This window comes from Zootoca vivipara, chromosome 14, assembly GCF_963506605.1.
Source record: "Zootoca vivipara chromosome 14, rZooViv1.1, whole genome shotgun sequence".
In the NCBI taxonomy this organism is placed as follows: domain Eukaryota; kingdom Metazoa; phylum Chordata; class Lepidosauria; order Squamata; family Lacertidae; genus Zootoca; species Zootoca vivipara.
The window spans coordinates 3,226,235-3,238,556 of NC_083289.1; the positions used below are offsets into that span (position 1 = coordinate 3,226,235).

Below are 12,322 nucleotides of genomic sequence, written 5' to 3' on the forward strand. Positions count from 1 at the left end.
ACAGAGCCTGCTCGGACTTGTGGACTGCCCAGTGCCTTGTCACACAGGGTGGGGGGAGCAAGGCCAAAATTTGACACTCTTGCGCTGCTTTCCCAAAGCTGCCTAAGTGAGGCATTGGGCTTTGAGAAGGAGGTGTGAGACTGTGGCATGGTCCTAGAGCCCTCCCACCTCTTTTCCAAAGTTAGGAAAGCACTAACTAGGCTTTGAGAAGGCAGCAAAATAACTCTCGGACCCTGTCAGAGCCATCACGTTCCTTCTCAAAGCCCAGCACCTCCTGACATGACTTTGGAAGGCAGTGAGTGGGCGTCAAAAGTTGCCATGATCCGACAAAAAAGGCTGCATGCAGGATCCCTTTGGTTTATGTAGTGAGCACAAGTTCTGCAATGACAGGAAGTAAGAACTGCTCCCATACCATTAATAATTCTATCAACCTTTTGTATGCTCCCCCCCTCCATGATTGTCCCTTTTCCTCACTAAGCAAGGTGTAAGGCAACTTTCTGTCCTAGGCTGGCTACCTAAGAGGCCAGATATTTCAAGTAGGGAACCTGAAGAACAGGCACTTGTAGAATTTGAAGAGGTGCTGTCAGTCAGTTTAGAGAATACAGTATTGAGTTAAGTGGACCAGTGATATTATGGACCAGTGAAATTACACAGAGTCAGTTTCTTGGTCCATTTAGATCAATGTCATTACACTGACTGCCAGTGGTCAGTGAGCAGATGCTTTTGTGGGACTAAAGCCAAAGGCATTTCAAGGAGACCAACTGTACAAGACTGCAACATGTAGCAAGCAGCCTACTTCCTCATTTCCTCCATTTCTTCATAATTTAATGTTAATTATGCACTAATTTGTCAAATTGTAGGGCATATGCTGCTTGTTTAGTCAATCTGCCTGCGCCAGTGGTTGACTGGAAATCTCACTCTCACGGAGCGTGTTCTGTGGAGCATGGTGTCCTGTACATGGACACCAGAAAAGATGTTATTGGGAGAGTCTGGCAGACTTCGCCTCACATCTGGACTCAAAACCTGTTTGCATGTAAAAGAAAAAAATAAGTTAGACTTGCCACACATCATCCTCTTCAGTCATAAATTGCATATAAACCCCAGTTATAAGTGTGTTATAGCAAAAAAAATTATAAAGTATCCTGTAGCACCTTAAATTGATGGCAGAAGACTCCAACCCATGAAACCTGAAGCATTCACCCATCTGTAAAGGTTTGCTTAAGCCAGGGGTTCCCAAACTAAGGCCCGGGGGCCGGATGCGGCCCAATTGCCTTCTAAATCCGGCCCGCTGATGGTCCAGGAATCAGCATGTTTTTACATGAGTAGAATGTATCCTTTTATTTAAAATACATCTCTGGGTTATTTGTGGGGCATAGGAATTCATTCATATTTAGTTTTGAAATATAGTCCGGCCCCCCACGAGGTCTGAGGGACAGTGGACTGGCCCCCTGCTGAAAAAGTTGCTGACCCCTGGGTTAAGCATAGGCAAACTCAGCCCTCCAGATGTTTTGGGACTCAACTCCCATAATCCTTGACCACTGGTCCTGTTGGCTAGGGATGATGGGAGTTGTAGTTCCAAAACATCTGGAGGGCCGAGTTTGCCTATGCCTGCATTGGGCCTATCAAAAGTTGAGCCCCTGGAAGGAATAGACATGAGTAACTTAGGCCCATTAATTTCAAGGGGTCTACACTGAGTAGCATAGGTGCCAACTGCTAGGGGCCGTGGGGGCTTCAACCCCCACAATGAAATATTTGAGGGGGCTGGGCCCCTGCAACCTTGGGCATTGTCATTCAAACGGCCTTGGTCCAGTATACCTGAAGGAGCGTCTCCACCCCCATCGTTCTGCCCGGACACTGAGGTCCAGCTCCGAGGGCCTTCTGGCGGTTCCCTCATTACGAGAAGCCAAGTTACAGAGAACCAGGCAGAGGGCCTTCTTGGTAGTGGCACCCACCCTGTGGAATGCCCTCCCACTAGAGGTCAAAGAGAACAACAATTACCAGACCTTTAGAAGGCATCTCAAGGCAGCCCTGTTTAGGGAAGCTTTTAATGTCTGATGGATTTCTGTATTTTAATGTTTGATGGATTTCTGTATTTTAGAATTTCTGTTTTTTTGGAAGCCGCCCAGAGTGGCTGGGGGAACCCGGCCAGATGGGCGGGGTATAAATAAATTATTATTATTATTATTATTATTATTATTATTATTATTATTATTATTATAAATGGTGTGTGTGCACCATGTCATGTGATTGATTATGTGGGGCGGGGCTTACCTGGGCCCCACAATATTTCAAGTTAGCACCCCTGCTGAGTAGAATTTAATTGGCTAACAACTCTTAGTCTTTATTTATTACATTTATATTCCACCTTTCCTCCAAGGAGCTTGAGGTGGCATATGTGGCTCTACTCATCCTCACAACTACCCTGTGAGGTAGGTTAGGCTGGGGGTGCATCTGGTACCATTCTGTTAAGACTGGAGCATGCTGAGTGGCTGAATATTTTAACTTCTTTCACCCTGTACAGAGGCAAAGCAAGGCTACTGCAACCTTCCTTGGCCATCTAGGGCTTCTAAGCAGCGAGAGAAGCTAAAGAAGGTGCACACATTATTTTTGCCTCATGGTCCATGATAAGCTGTTAACTTATTCAGCCCCCTTCTAAAGGTTGATACCAAGCATTTGCAGTGATCTAAAGGTTGATACCAAGCATTTGCAGTTATCCAGCCTTACAGCCACTAGGGGAGGGACTGTGATCATATATCAGAGCACACATCTCTGCCTCTTCTAGCAAAAGGTCAGGATTTATATGCTGAAGAGCCTACAGAAGCTGGTGTGTGCTTTTTTCCCCCCTTCAACATTGCTAACAAAACAAACTCCTTCCAGCCTTTACCTGATCTGTGCTTATTTGTGTCAAAAGGTTAGAGCTGCCTTTTGCATGTATTTGTTCTCCCGCTGTGTGGGCTTTTTTTCCTTAATGCAGTGTGTGTCTGACCTTTTCCAACATCTCTCAGCTATTGTGGTCTCTAGGCAACCACAAAGGACCCGAGGGGGGATGGGAGAGATGGTGGCAAGATGAATGAGAGGCGGTGATCATGAGCTAAGGAAAAGCAGATGAAGACGACCCCACCTTTCCTCCAGGGAGTTTGGCACACCCTACAGCAGGGGTGTGCCAAACGCGGGTGGCGCTGTGGGTTAAACCACTGAGCCTAGGACTTGCCTATCAGAAGGTCAGTGGTTCAAATCCCCGCAATGGGGTAAGCTCCTGTTGCTCGGTCCCAGCTCCTGCCAACCTAGCAGTTCGAAAGCATGTCAAAGTGCAAGTAGATAAATAGGTACCACTACAGCGGGAAGGTAAACGAAGCGGCTTTGTCATGCTGGCCACATGACCTGGAAGCTGTATGCTGGCTCCCTTGGCCAATTACACAAGATGAGCGCCGCAACCCCAGAATCGGTCATGAGTGGACCTAATGGTCAGGGGTACCCTTACCTTTACCTTACAGCAGGGGTCAGCAAACTTTTTCAGCTGTGGGGCGGTCCACTATCCCTCAGACGATGTGGTGGGCCAGACTATATTTTGGAAAAAGAAGAAGAATGAATTCCTATGCCCCACAAATAACCCAGAGATGCATTTTAAATAAAAGCACACATTCTACTCATGTAAAAACACGCTGATTCCCAGACCGTCCACAGGCCAGATTGAGAAGGTGTTTGGGCCACATCCAGCCCATGGGCCTTAGGTTGCCTACCCCTGCCCTATACAGTGGTACCTCGGTTTTTGAACAGCTTAGTTCACGAACTATTTGGAACCCGAACACTTCAAAACCGGAAATGAGTGTTCTGGTTTTAGAACTGTTTTTGGAACCTAAATGTACTCCGTTCCGGGTGTGTGTGTGTGTGCACTTCCGTTTTGAGTGCCACCCTTCCATTGCCTGCTCACTTGCTGCCCGACCTGGGCTTCCCTTACTCAGCACTGGCCGCACCGACCACTGGCAACACCCAGTACCAGAGGAGGGGGTGGCTGATGCTGTGGCGGCAGCAGCAGAGGGACCCGGTGAGAAGGGGGCCACTGCATCAATAACCCCCCTTCTCGGCTTCTGGATTTCGCTGCTGCGGCTGGCGCTGAGTTAGGTGTCGCCCATGGCCGCCACTCCGGACCGCAGAGGAACACCAAGTGGCTCGGCCCCAGAGGTTACTGCTGTGGCATCCGCTCACAGGGTGTGGGACGGCGTGGGGAGGATGCTGGCTGCGGCGCTGCAGTAAGAGTTCTTCAGTGAGGAGAATGCACCCAAGGGGTGGGGGCTGCTTGTGCCAGCCCTGAAGAAGGTGAGGAAGGGGCGCTGGGGGGGGGATCCAGAGAGAGAACTTTTGCCTCCCTTTCATTCTCGCCCCCCACTTGAACTCCCCTTCACGCACCCCACACGCTCATCCCTCCAATGGCAATGGGTAGATCACTGCCAGTTTTTATACTGGGTAGTAGATTGCAGCCTGGTCTATTGCTTTCATTTTTTGGATCAATGGTCTCGTTAGATAGTAAAATTCATGTTAAATTGCTGTTTTAAGGTTGTTTTTAATTGTCTGGAATGGATTGATCCATTTTGCATTACTTTCTATGGAAAAGTGCGCCTTGGTTTTGGAACACTTTGGTTTTGGAACAGACTTCTGGAACCAATTAAGTTTGAGAACCAAGGTACCACTGTACAATCTCCCTCTCTCCTTCACAGCAACCCTATGAGGTAGATTAGGCTGAGAGAGTGCGCAGTTGGCTCAAAGTCATCCAAAATGCATAGGGCTATCTACTCCTGAACGGACTGGGTTCATCTGAAGTCTTGTTTGACATCACAGACCCTCTTGGGTGCTGAGATTGGCAGAGTGGGCCCTCTTGGTAGTTCCTCCCCCCACAGAGGCTTGGGGTGGTGATGGTATGGGAGAGGGCCTTCTCTGCGGTGGCCCTTAAGCTGTGGAACTCCCCACAGAGATGCGCCTGGCCTCTTCATTATACAGCTTCTGGAGAATGCTGAGGACACACCTCTTTACCATGGCCTTTTGACACTTGGGGTTGTATGTTTTTAGGACCCTGGTTTCTCCACATGGGATGGAGGGGGACCATCTTTCCCTTTACCTTCAGCATCAAAATGCCCTGGGATGACCCTTGTGGCTACTAGTTTCTCCCCAAATCCTGATTCCCCTCAGACTGGCGCCCACAACTGATTCCTGACACCAATACCTCATATTAGGTACTGCATTGACCTTTAAAAATGGCAAAGTGCAGCTGAATCTTGCTGTTCCATTATCACCATCATTAATCAGGTGGTAATCCTGGAAAAGGCCCACCCTGGATCCATTGGTTTATTATGACAACCACTGCCCAGTGGCCAAAATAACCTAAAAACCTTTTAAAGGATTGTGGGTGCAGCAACTGGTGTAACATCTGAATCTGAGACCATCTAAGCTTGGACTCAGTTGTGGGCTTGATGAGAGCCAATATACAGTACTGACTTTGAATCCTGGCAAGATGGGGGCCCTGTGGGTGGGGGGGGGCAGGTCCTGACTCCAGATCATTTGCCTGTTTTGGATGGGACCAGACTCCCCACAAAGAGCAGAATCATAGTCTTAGGGTGCTCCTGGATCCAGCTTATTTTGCTGGAGTCTTAGGTGGCCTCAGTGCCTAAGGGCGCCTTCTACCAGCTTTGACTGGTAAGTCAGCTACAGACGTTTCTGGACTGGGATAGCCTGGCCACGGTTGTTGCTGTGCTGGGTAACCTCCAGACTGGATTACTACCGTATAATGTGCCTATGTAGGAGCGGCCTCTGATGCTGGTCTGGAAGCTGCAGTTGGTGCAAAATGTGGTGATTCAAATGCTCACATTGGCAGGATATTGCCAACATGTTGCCCTGCTGTTGAAAGAATTACACAGGTGGCCAATTAGTTACCAGGCTAAGAGGAAGATGCTCCCACAATTGGAAGCATTCCAGACAATCAAGTGCAGAATCCTAGAGATTGAATTCCAAACCCTTTGCAGTGCAGCCACTAAAACCTGTTCCCCGTTGGGGTTGGGAATTCCACCCTCGTTTGGCCAGAACACTCCCTATTTACACCAGCGTTACGATCCCCACCTACGCAGAGCTCTTCCCTCGCAAGACTTAACGTCCTACCGTCTGCAGTTTTGCAAGGTAGAGTTTTGAAAATCCCATCCTCTGAAGGATACTGCCCTTATGGTACAAGACAGGTTGAATCTATCACACGTTTTATTTTATTGCCCATTATATGCAAAAATATATGCAAAAATATATAAGTATTTGACCCCCTTATTGAAGGAGGGGATTTATCACACTGACTCTTCCAGGGTGTCTTATCTGCTGAACAATTGTAGGAATGTTGTTGTGGAGAATGTGGCAAGGTTTTTGAGTGATGCCATGAAATTACGTCACCATAGGTCCTAAGAGCCATTTTCGTACCACATTATGTCTGGACAGTTTTATCCTAAAGTATCTCCTCCTATGTTTCATTAGCTGTGTTGTGTTCTGATCCATGTATATGATGCACTTTTTATGCCAATAAAGGAGATTGATTGATGAGATCAAGACGCTGGTTTGGGGGAACTGCCAATCTAGCAGTTGAAACCACACCAATGCAAGTAGATAAATAGGTACTGCTGTGCCAGAAAGGTACCCTATTTTTCGCTCCACAAGACGCACTTTTTTCCTCCTAAAGAGGAAAGAGAAATGTCTGTGCATCTTATGGAGCAAAGGGTACCTAATGTGCCTGCTTTACAGCAAGCCAGGGCCTTCTCCCGGCTTGCTGGAAAGCGGGCAGACCGAGAGCTGCTTTGATGGTGTTTCCTGCTGCGGCAAGGGGGAGGAAGGGGCAGCCCCAAAGCGGCGCTTTCGGGCTGTCCCTTCCTCCCCCTTTGCCCCACAGCTCTCACCCCCCTGTCCTTCCTTCCTTCCTTCCTTCCTTCCTTCCTTCCTTCCTTCCTTCCTTCCTTCCTTCCTTCCTTCCTTCCTTCCTTCCTTCTCTCTCACCCCTTCTACCCTTCCTTCCTTCTCTCTCTCTCTCCTTCCTCCCTCCCTCCCTCCCCTCCTTCCTTCCCTCTCTTCCTCTCTCTCTCTCTCTTCCTTCCCTCCCCCCCTCCTTCCTTCTCTCTCCTGCCACTGTTGACTGCTGTTCACTTTACATGGTTGAAATATTATGTTGATATACCGGTTGTTTATTAAATAGTGTAGTACAACATTTGCTTCAGAATATCCCCCCCCCCCCCCGTTTTCCTCCTCTAAAAACTGGGCACGTCTTATGGTTGGGTGCATCTTATGGGGCGAAGAATACAGCAGCTGGTGTTTCCGGCGCTCTGGCACTTGTCACAGTGTTCCGTTGCACCAGAAGCAGTTTAGTCCTGCTGGCCACATGACCCAAAAAGTTGTCTGTGGACAAAAGCCGGCTCAGCCTGAAAGCAAGATGAGCACTGCACCCCATAGTCACCTTTGACTGGACTTAACCATCCAGGGGTCCTTTACCTTTACCTTTTTTACCTTAGGGGAATAAAGCCCTGTAGAGGCAGGGGACCAGGATGCCTGCAAAATCATCTCTGCCTGCGCTGTGCAGGTGAGGGCCTCTTGCAGACACTGCCTTAGCTGGATTGTGCTGAGTGGATTTCCTGATATCAGATATTTAGTGTTGTGGCGCCTACTCTAAGAAATCTCTTCCCCTTGAATTAGGCAGGTGCCACCTCTGTTGTCATTTTGGCACCTACTGAAAAACTTTCTCTCCTTCGAAATGTTTTAAGTTGGGATCTTTCCCAGTCTGCACCTGGTTTGGAATTGTTTGTTAAAATAAATAAATGTTTTATCACATTGTTTGCTGACGTAGCTCTTTTGCAAGGAAGGGCATGATAGAAAATAAATAAATATTTCTTTTTCATTTGTATCTTTCTTTTCCTCCAAGTGGCTCAAGATTATCCTCTCCCTCCCCATATCTCCCTTACAACAACCCTGTGAGCTTGATTAGGCTGAGAGAGGGACAGTGACTGGAGTGACTGCCCAAGGCCGAGTGGGGATTTGAAACCTGCTTTCTCCTAGGTCTAAGTCTGGGCTGCATCAATAGGAGTATAGCATCTAGATCAATGGAAGTAATAGTACCACTGTATTCTGCTCTGGTCAGACCACACCTGGAGTCCTGTGTCCAGTTCTGGGCACCACAGATAAGAAGGATACTGACAAGCTGGAACGTGTCCAGAAGAGGGCAACCAAAATGGTCAAAGGCCTGGAAACAATGCCTTATGAGGAACAGCTTAGGGAGCTGGGTATGTTTAGCCTGGAGAAGAGAAGGTTAAGGGGTGATATGATAGCCATGTTCAAATATATAAAACAATGCCATATAGAGGAGGGTGAAAGGTTGTTTTCTGCTGCTCCAGAGAAGCGGACACAGAGCAATGGATTCAAACTACAAGAAAGAAGATTCCACCTAAACATTAGGAAGAACTTCCTGACAGTAGGAGCTGTTCGACAGTGGAATTTGCTGCCAAGGAGTGTGGTGGAGTCTCCTTCTTTGGAGGTCTTTAAGCAGAGGCTTGACAGCCATATGTCAAGAATGCTTTGATGGTGTTTCCTGCTTGGCAGGGGGTTGGACTGGATGGCCCTTGTGGTCTCTTCCAACTCTATGATTCTATGACTTTGGCAGAGACCTCTCTCTTATTTCTTCTTCTTCACATTTTCTCATGAGTTTCCCTAGCCTGGATCTTGTCTCAGCCGCTGGAGGTTGCAGGTGAGATGCAGTTGGAGAGAACTGATGAGGAAGTGGGGCAGGCAGGATGGTGAAAAGGGACGGTTGTGTACATCCCCATCTCTGAGTGGCAGATGACTCCATAAAAATATATTTTTATTAAAAGAATTACAACTATAAAGACAAAAACAATATACAAAATGCTATCTAGTATAGTGTTATCTACCCTTTGCCTATCCTATTCTATACATCAATTTTAACCTCTCTAACTAAAAAAAGTCCCGCTTGCTGTTTAGAGTGCTGAAAGAGTCAATAGAAAGTGTCCAATCCTCAAATTCACTGCCAGGTGGAGGGTCTATCTTGCAGGTGTCGTCTTCCGGGCGGCTCCTTTCCCGGCTGATGACATTCTTGCAGGGGTCTTCTTTTCTCCGGACGTCTTCTCCCAGGTTCCAGCAGATAGGCCGCCGTTCATGCAAGAAAGAGAGAAAAGAGATTCTGTTAGAAAGGGCACTAAATCTCATGAATGTTAGACCCTCTTGTTGCCCACCCCAAACAAAGAAATGGAAGAAAGTCGCTGCTGGGGGGTTGCCACTCAAGAGGATGGCAGACAGCAAGGAACCGGACCCTGGGCCTACACCAGCGACTGGGGGAGCTCCATAAAGCCACAACAACAACAAAAGGTTTCCTACCGCTATGTATGGAGGGTTGTGAGGGCAGCACCACTCCTCTTGGTCGATCCTGATGGCCTTGATGTTCCTGGCGCTGGTCCAGAGTGGATCCCACGGAGAGCAGAAGATGGTATCTCTGCAGCACAACGCTGATGTTCACGTTGCCTTGGCCTGGCGCGATTTCGGACGTTCTGTCACGAGGAGAAAGGGTTTTTTGGGGGAAACGTCACCTCCCAACAGCCCATCAGACGTCCAAATAACTAACCAGATGCCTCACTCACCTGGCATGCAGCTCAGGAAGTCCTGCGGGTAAGGTTCCCTGTGAACACAGTGGAGCAGCCTCCTCACAAGGCGCTGGACCCTGCCTTTCTGCCGATGTTTACAGGCCCGCTGCATGATGTTCAGGCAGCTCCTCCCTGTCCGCCTGAGCCCTTCTTCCTCGTGCTGCTGCATCTCTTCCAGCCCTGAGTGGCAAGGGAGAAAGGTTGAGCAAGGAATCGGCTTTTCACCAGGCAAAAGCTTGCAAAGCACCCCCACCAGAGCTCCTCCCAGGACCAGGGTGTGGGCTAGGGGGATATTTGTGTGTGAGAGAGAGCAATGAAGTCACATTCCAATCCTCTTGGCATGTTCATCTTGTGGCACCTCTGTCTGCACACACACCTGGGAAGCTGCCTTCCCCTAAAGCCCTTTCTCAGAAGAAGCACCCCCCCTGCCCTCCGTAAGTCTCACTTACATGTACCATAGGATGCCATGTCTTCACTGTGGATGAAACTGGCATCCCGGAAAGCCAGATGACCTAGAGAGACAGGGCAAGAAAAGGGACGTCATCTCGGTGCAAAGCAAGCGGAGACAGAGGCAGCTCGGCAGGAGGACAGGTATGCGTCTAGAGGCCTCCACCCTCGCGGAGCACTCAGAGCAAGGTGGCCTGGGGACATGCCCATCCTCACTGCCATCGTTACCAAGACGTTTCCATCCATCCCTACCAGGGAAGGACGTTGCTTGACTTACCCAGAAGCAGAGCTGCCACCCTGGAGACTGCTGGCAGCCTGTTGGCAGACGGCTTCGTACATGTCAAGGCAGCACTCCGAAGGATGTTCTTGCTGAAGGTCTTGCTCTGTCGGCAAAGGCAAAGGAGAAGTGGCATCAGAGAGGCTTGAGAGCACGGCAGAAGAGCCTGTCACCCCCAAAGACATCCCTGGGCAAAGCTGCCAACAAAGCAGAGGGACCTTACCAGATGCTTGGCAGCCTGGTGGAGAGCAAAGTGGAGGCTAAATTTCTCGGGATGCGCCCACCACTTGACTTGTGGGGCTAGATGGGAAAGAGCCCTCCTTGCGGCCTGCAACACAAGAAGAGAAGAGGGTTACAAATTGCAGGACATCGTCTTGGAAGCTCCCTCCCTCCTACTGCAGAAGTCCACCTCCTTGGCCCTCACCTTGGCCACCTCGTCCTCGTCTTCGAGGTGAATGAGGACGGCGACCAGTTCATTAATGGCTGCTTCTTCTGTTGTTGTTATGGGAAGCCCTTGGTCTCTCACCCAGCCCCGAAGCAGCCCCAGATGTTGGATGGCTGATGCCCGGGCAGAGGCTTCCTCCTGTAGGCAGAAAAGATCAGAGGTTGTGTTTCTCATCAGATCCGCTTCCTTTCTCCTGTCCACCGAGGTGTTTTGAGGCTGCTGAGCCCCCTCTCCTCCTCCTGAGGGAGACTGGGGGCAGGGGTGACTCTCCCCCTGTGTTTTCCAGGCAGGCTTCCAAGAGAAGGTGCTCCAGAGGAACACCCTCCTGAAGCCAGAAGATCTCTGCTGCATGCCAGTCTAAACACCAGCCTTCCTCTTCCAAAGCATTCTCTCCCCCACCCTGTGTGATGTCATGTGTTCCCTAACACTCACATGGGCAGTCAGACCGCAGTAGGTTGCCGCCAGCATCTTCAGGTCTTCCTCTCCCAGCTCCCTGGAGAGGTAGGCTTGGTCTACCAGCTCTATCAACTCTGGGAAGACATCAGCTTCTGCATCAGGGAGGAAATCCAGCAGTGACAGCCGCAGAAGCGAAGGGTCCTACACAAAAGAGAGAATCGTTTCAAAGGTCTAAAAGGCCCCACGCTTTTTCTTTGAGAACAGGCCCTTCAGCATTCTGTCAGCAAAAGAGTGCTGAGCCATGATTAGAATCCAGATCTGTGCTCCCCTCCCTCCCGGTGAGCATCACTTGCCATGTCAGAGTCCAGAAGCAGGGATATCCCTCTGACGCTGAGCTTCCGGACTTGCAGGTGGTCATGTTTCAGCCAGGTGAGGAGCTGCTCCAGTGTCTCCTCACAGGGATAGACCTGCAGACGGCAGCTGAGCAGCTAAAGAGGCCCAAAGAGAAAGAATGTCTGCAGTGATGAGAGGCTGAGGCAGGCTCTCCTTTTATCCACCACCTGCAGTTCTGCACAGAGCAAAGCCACTGAAGGGAATGGACCAAAGTTTGCCATGTACCTCAAATTCAATGGGTCTACTCTGAGGAGCACTAAAACAGGCAACAGTCCTTAGGCTCAAAGGAGCCTTGACATAAGCCACAGAATATGGAAGGTAAAGGCAGCTGCAAGGTCCAAATTCTGATGGAGGCTGGTTGGAGAACCAAGGACACAAAAGGAGCCGAAGAACACAACCCCAACACTGGGCAGAAAGCAAGCCAGGGCCTCCTTGCTGCACCCATTTCCTCCCGCGTCAGCCCCCCTCACCTCGATGTAGATAGCTGCCGCTACTTGTGGCATTCCGGCAAACTCCTGGTCCTCGAGAGCAGCGGTGATGTTTTCCACCATCGGAGGGATCCACCAGTGTCGCTTTCCGACAGCTCTGAAATGGAGAACCAGATCTGGGTGAGGAAGGGAAAGGCACCGCAGGAAGCCAACAGGGGCACAGTCTGATCCCATGCCTTGACCTCCGTTTGCCAGACTATTGGGGAAGGTCACC

The 12,322-nt window shown here is 49.6% G+C and overlaps 1 protein-coding gene across 1 annotated transcript; it reads right to left on the minus strand.

Annotated features, from left to right (window-relative positions):
• Positions 1-4,065: 4,065 nt before the first annotated feature.
• LOC118086845 (uncharacterized) lies at positions 4,066-12,297 on the minus strand. Its single transcript, XM_060282709.1, has 10 exons — positions 12,091-12,297; positions 11,581-11,715; positions 11,264-11,428; positions 10,811-10,969; positions 10,610-10,714; positions 10,387-10,492; positions 10,112-10,174; positions 9,656-9,842; positions 9,400-9,569; positions 4,066-4,259 (listed from the first exon to the last, which is right to left on the minus strand). The coding sequence occupies exons 1-10, from the start codon at positions 12,280-12,282 to the stop codon at positions 4,066-4,068; spliced, it is 1,476 nt and encodes a 491-aa protein (XP_060138692.1). The 5' UTR covers positions 12,283-12,297.
• Positions 12,298-12,322: the final 25 nt, after the last annotated feature.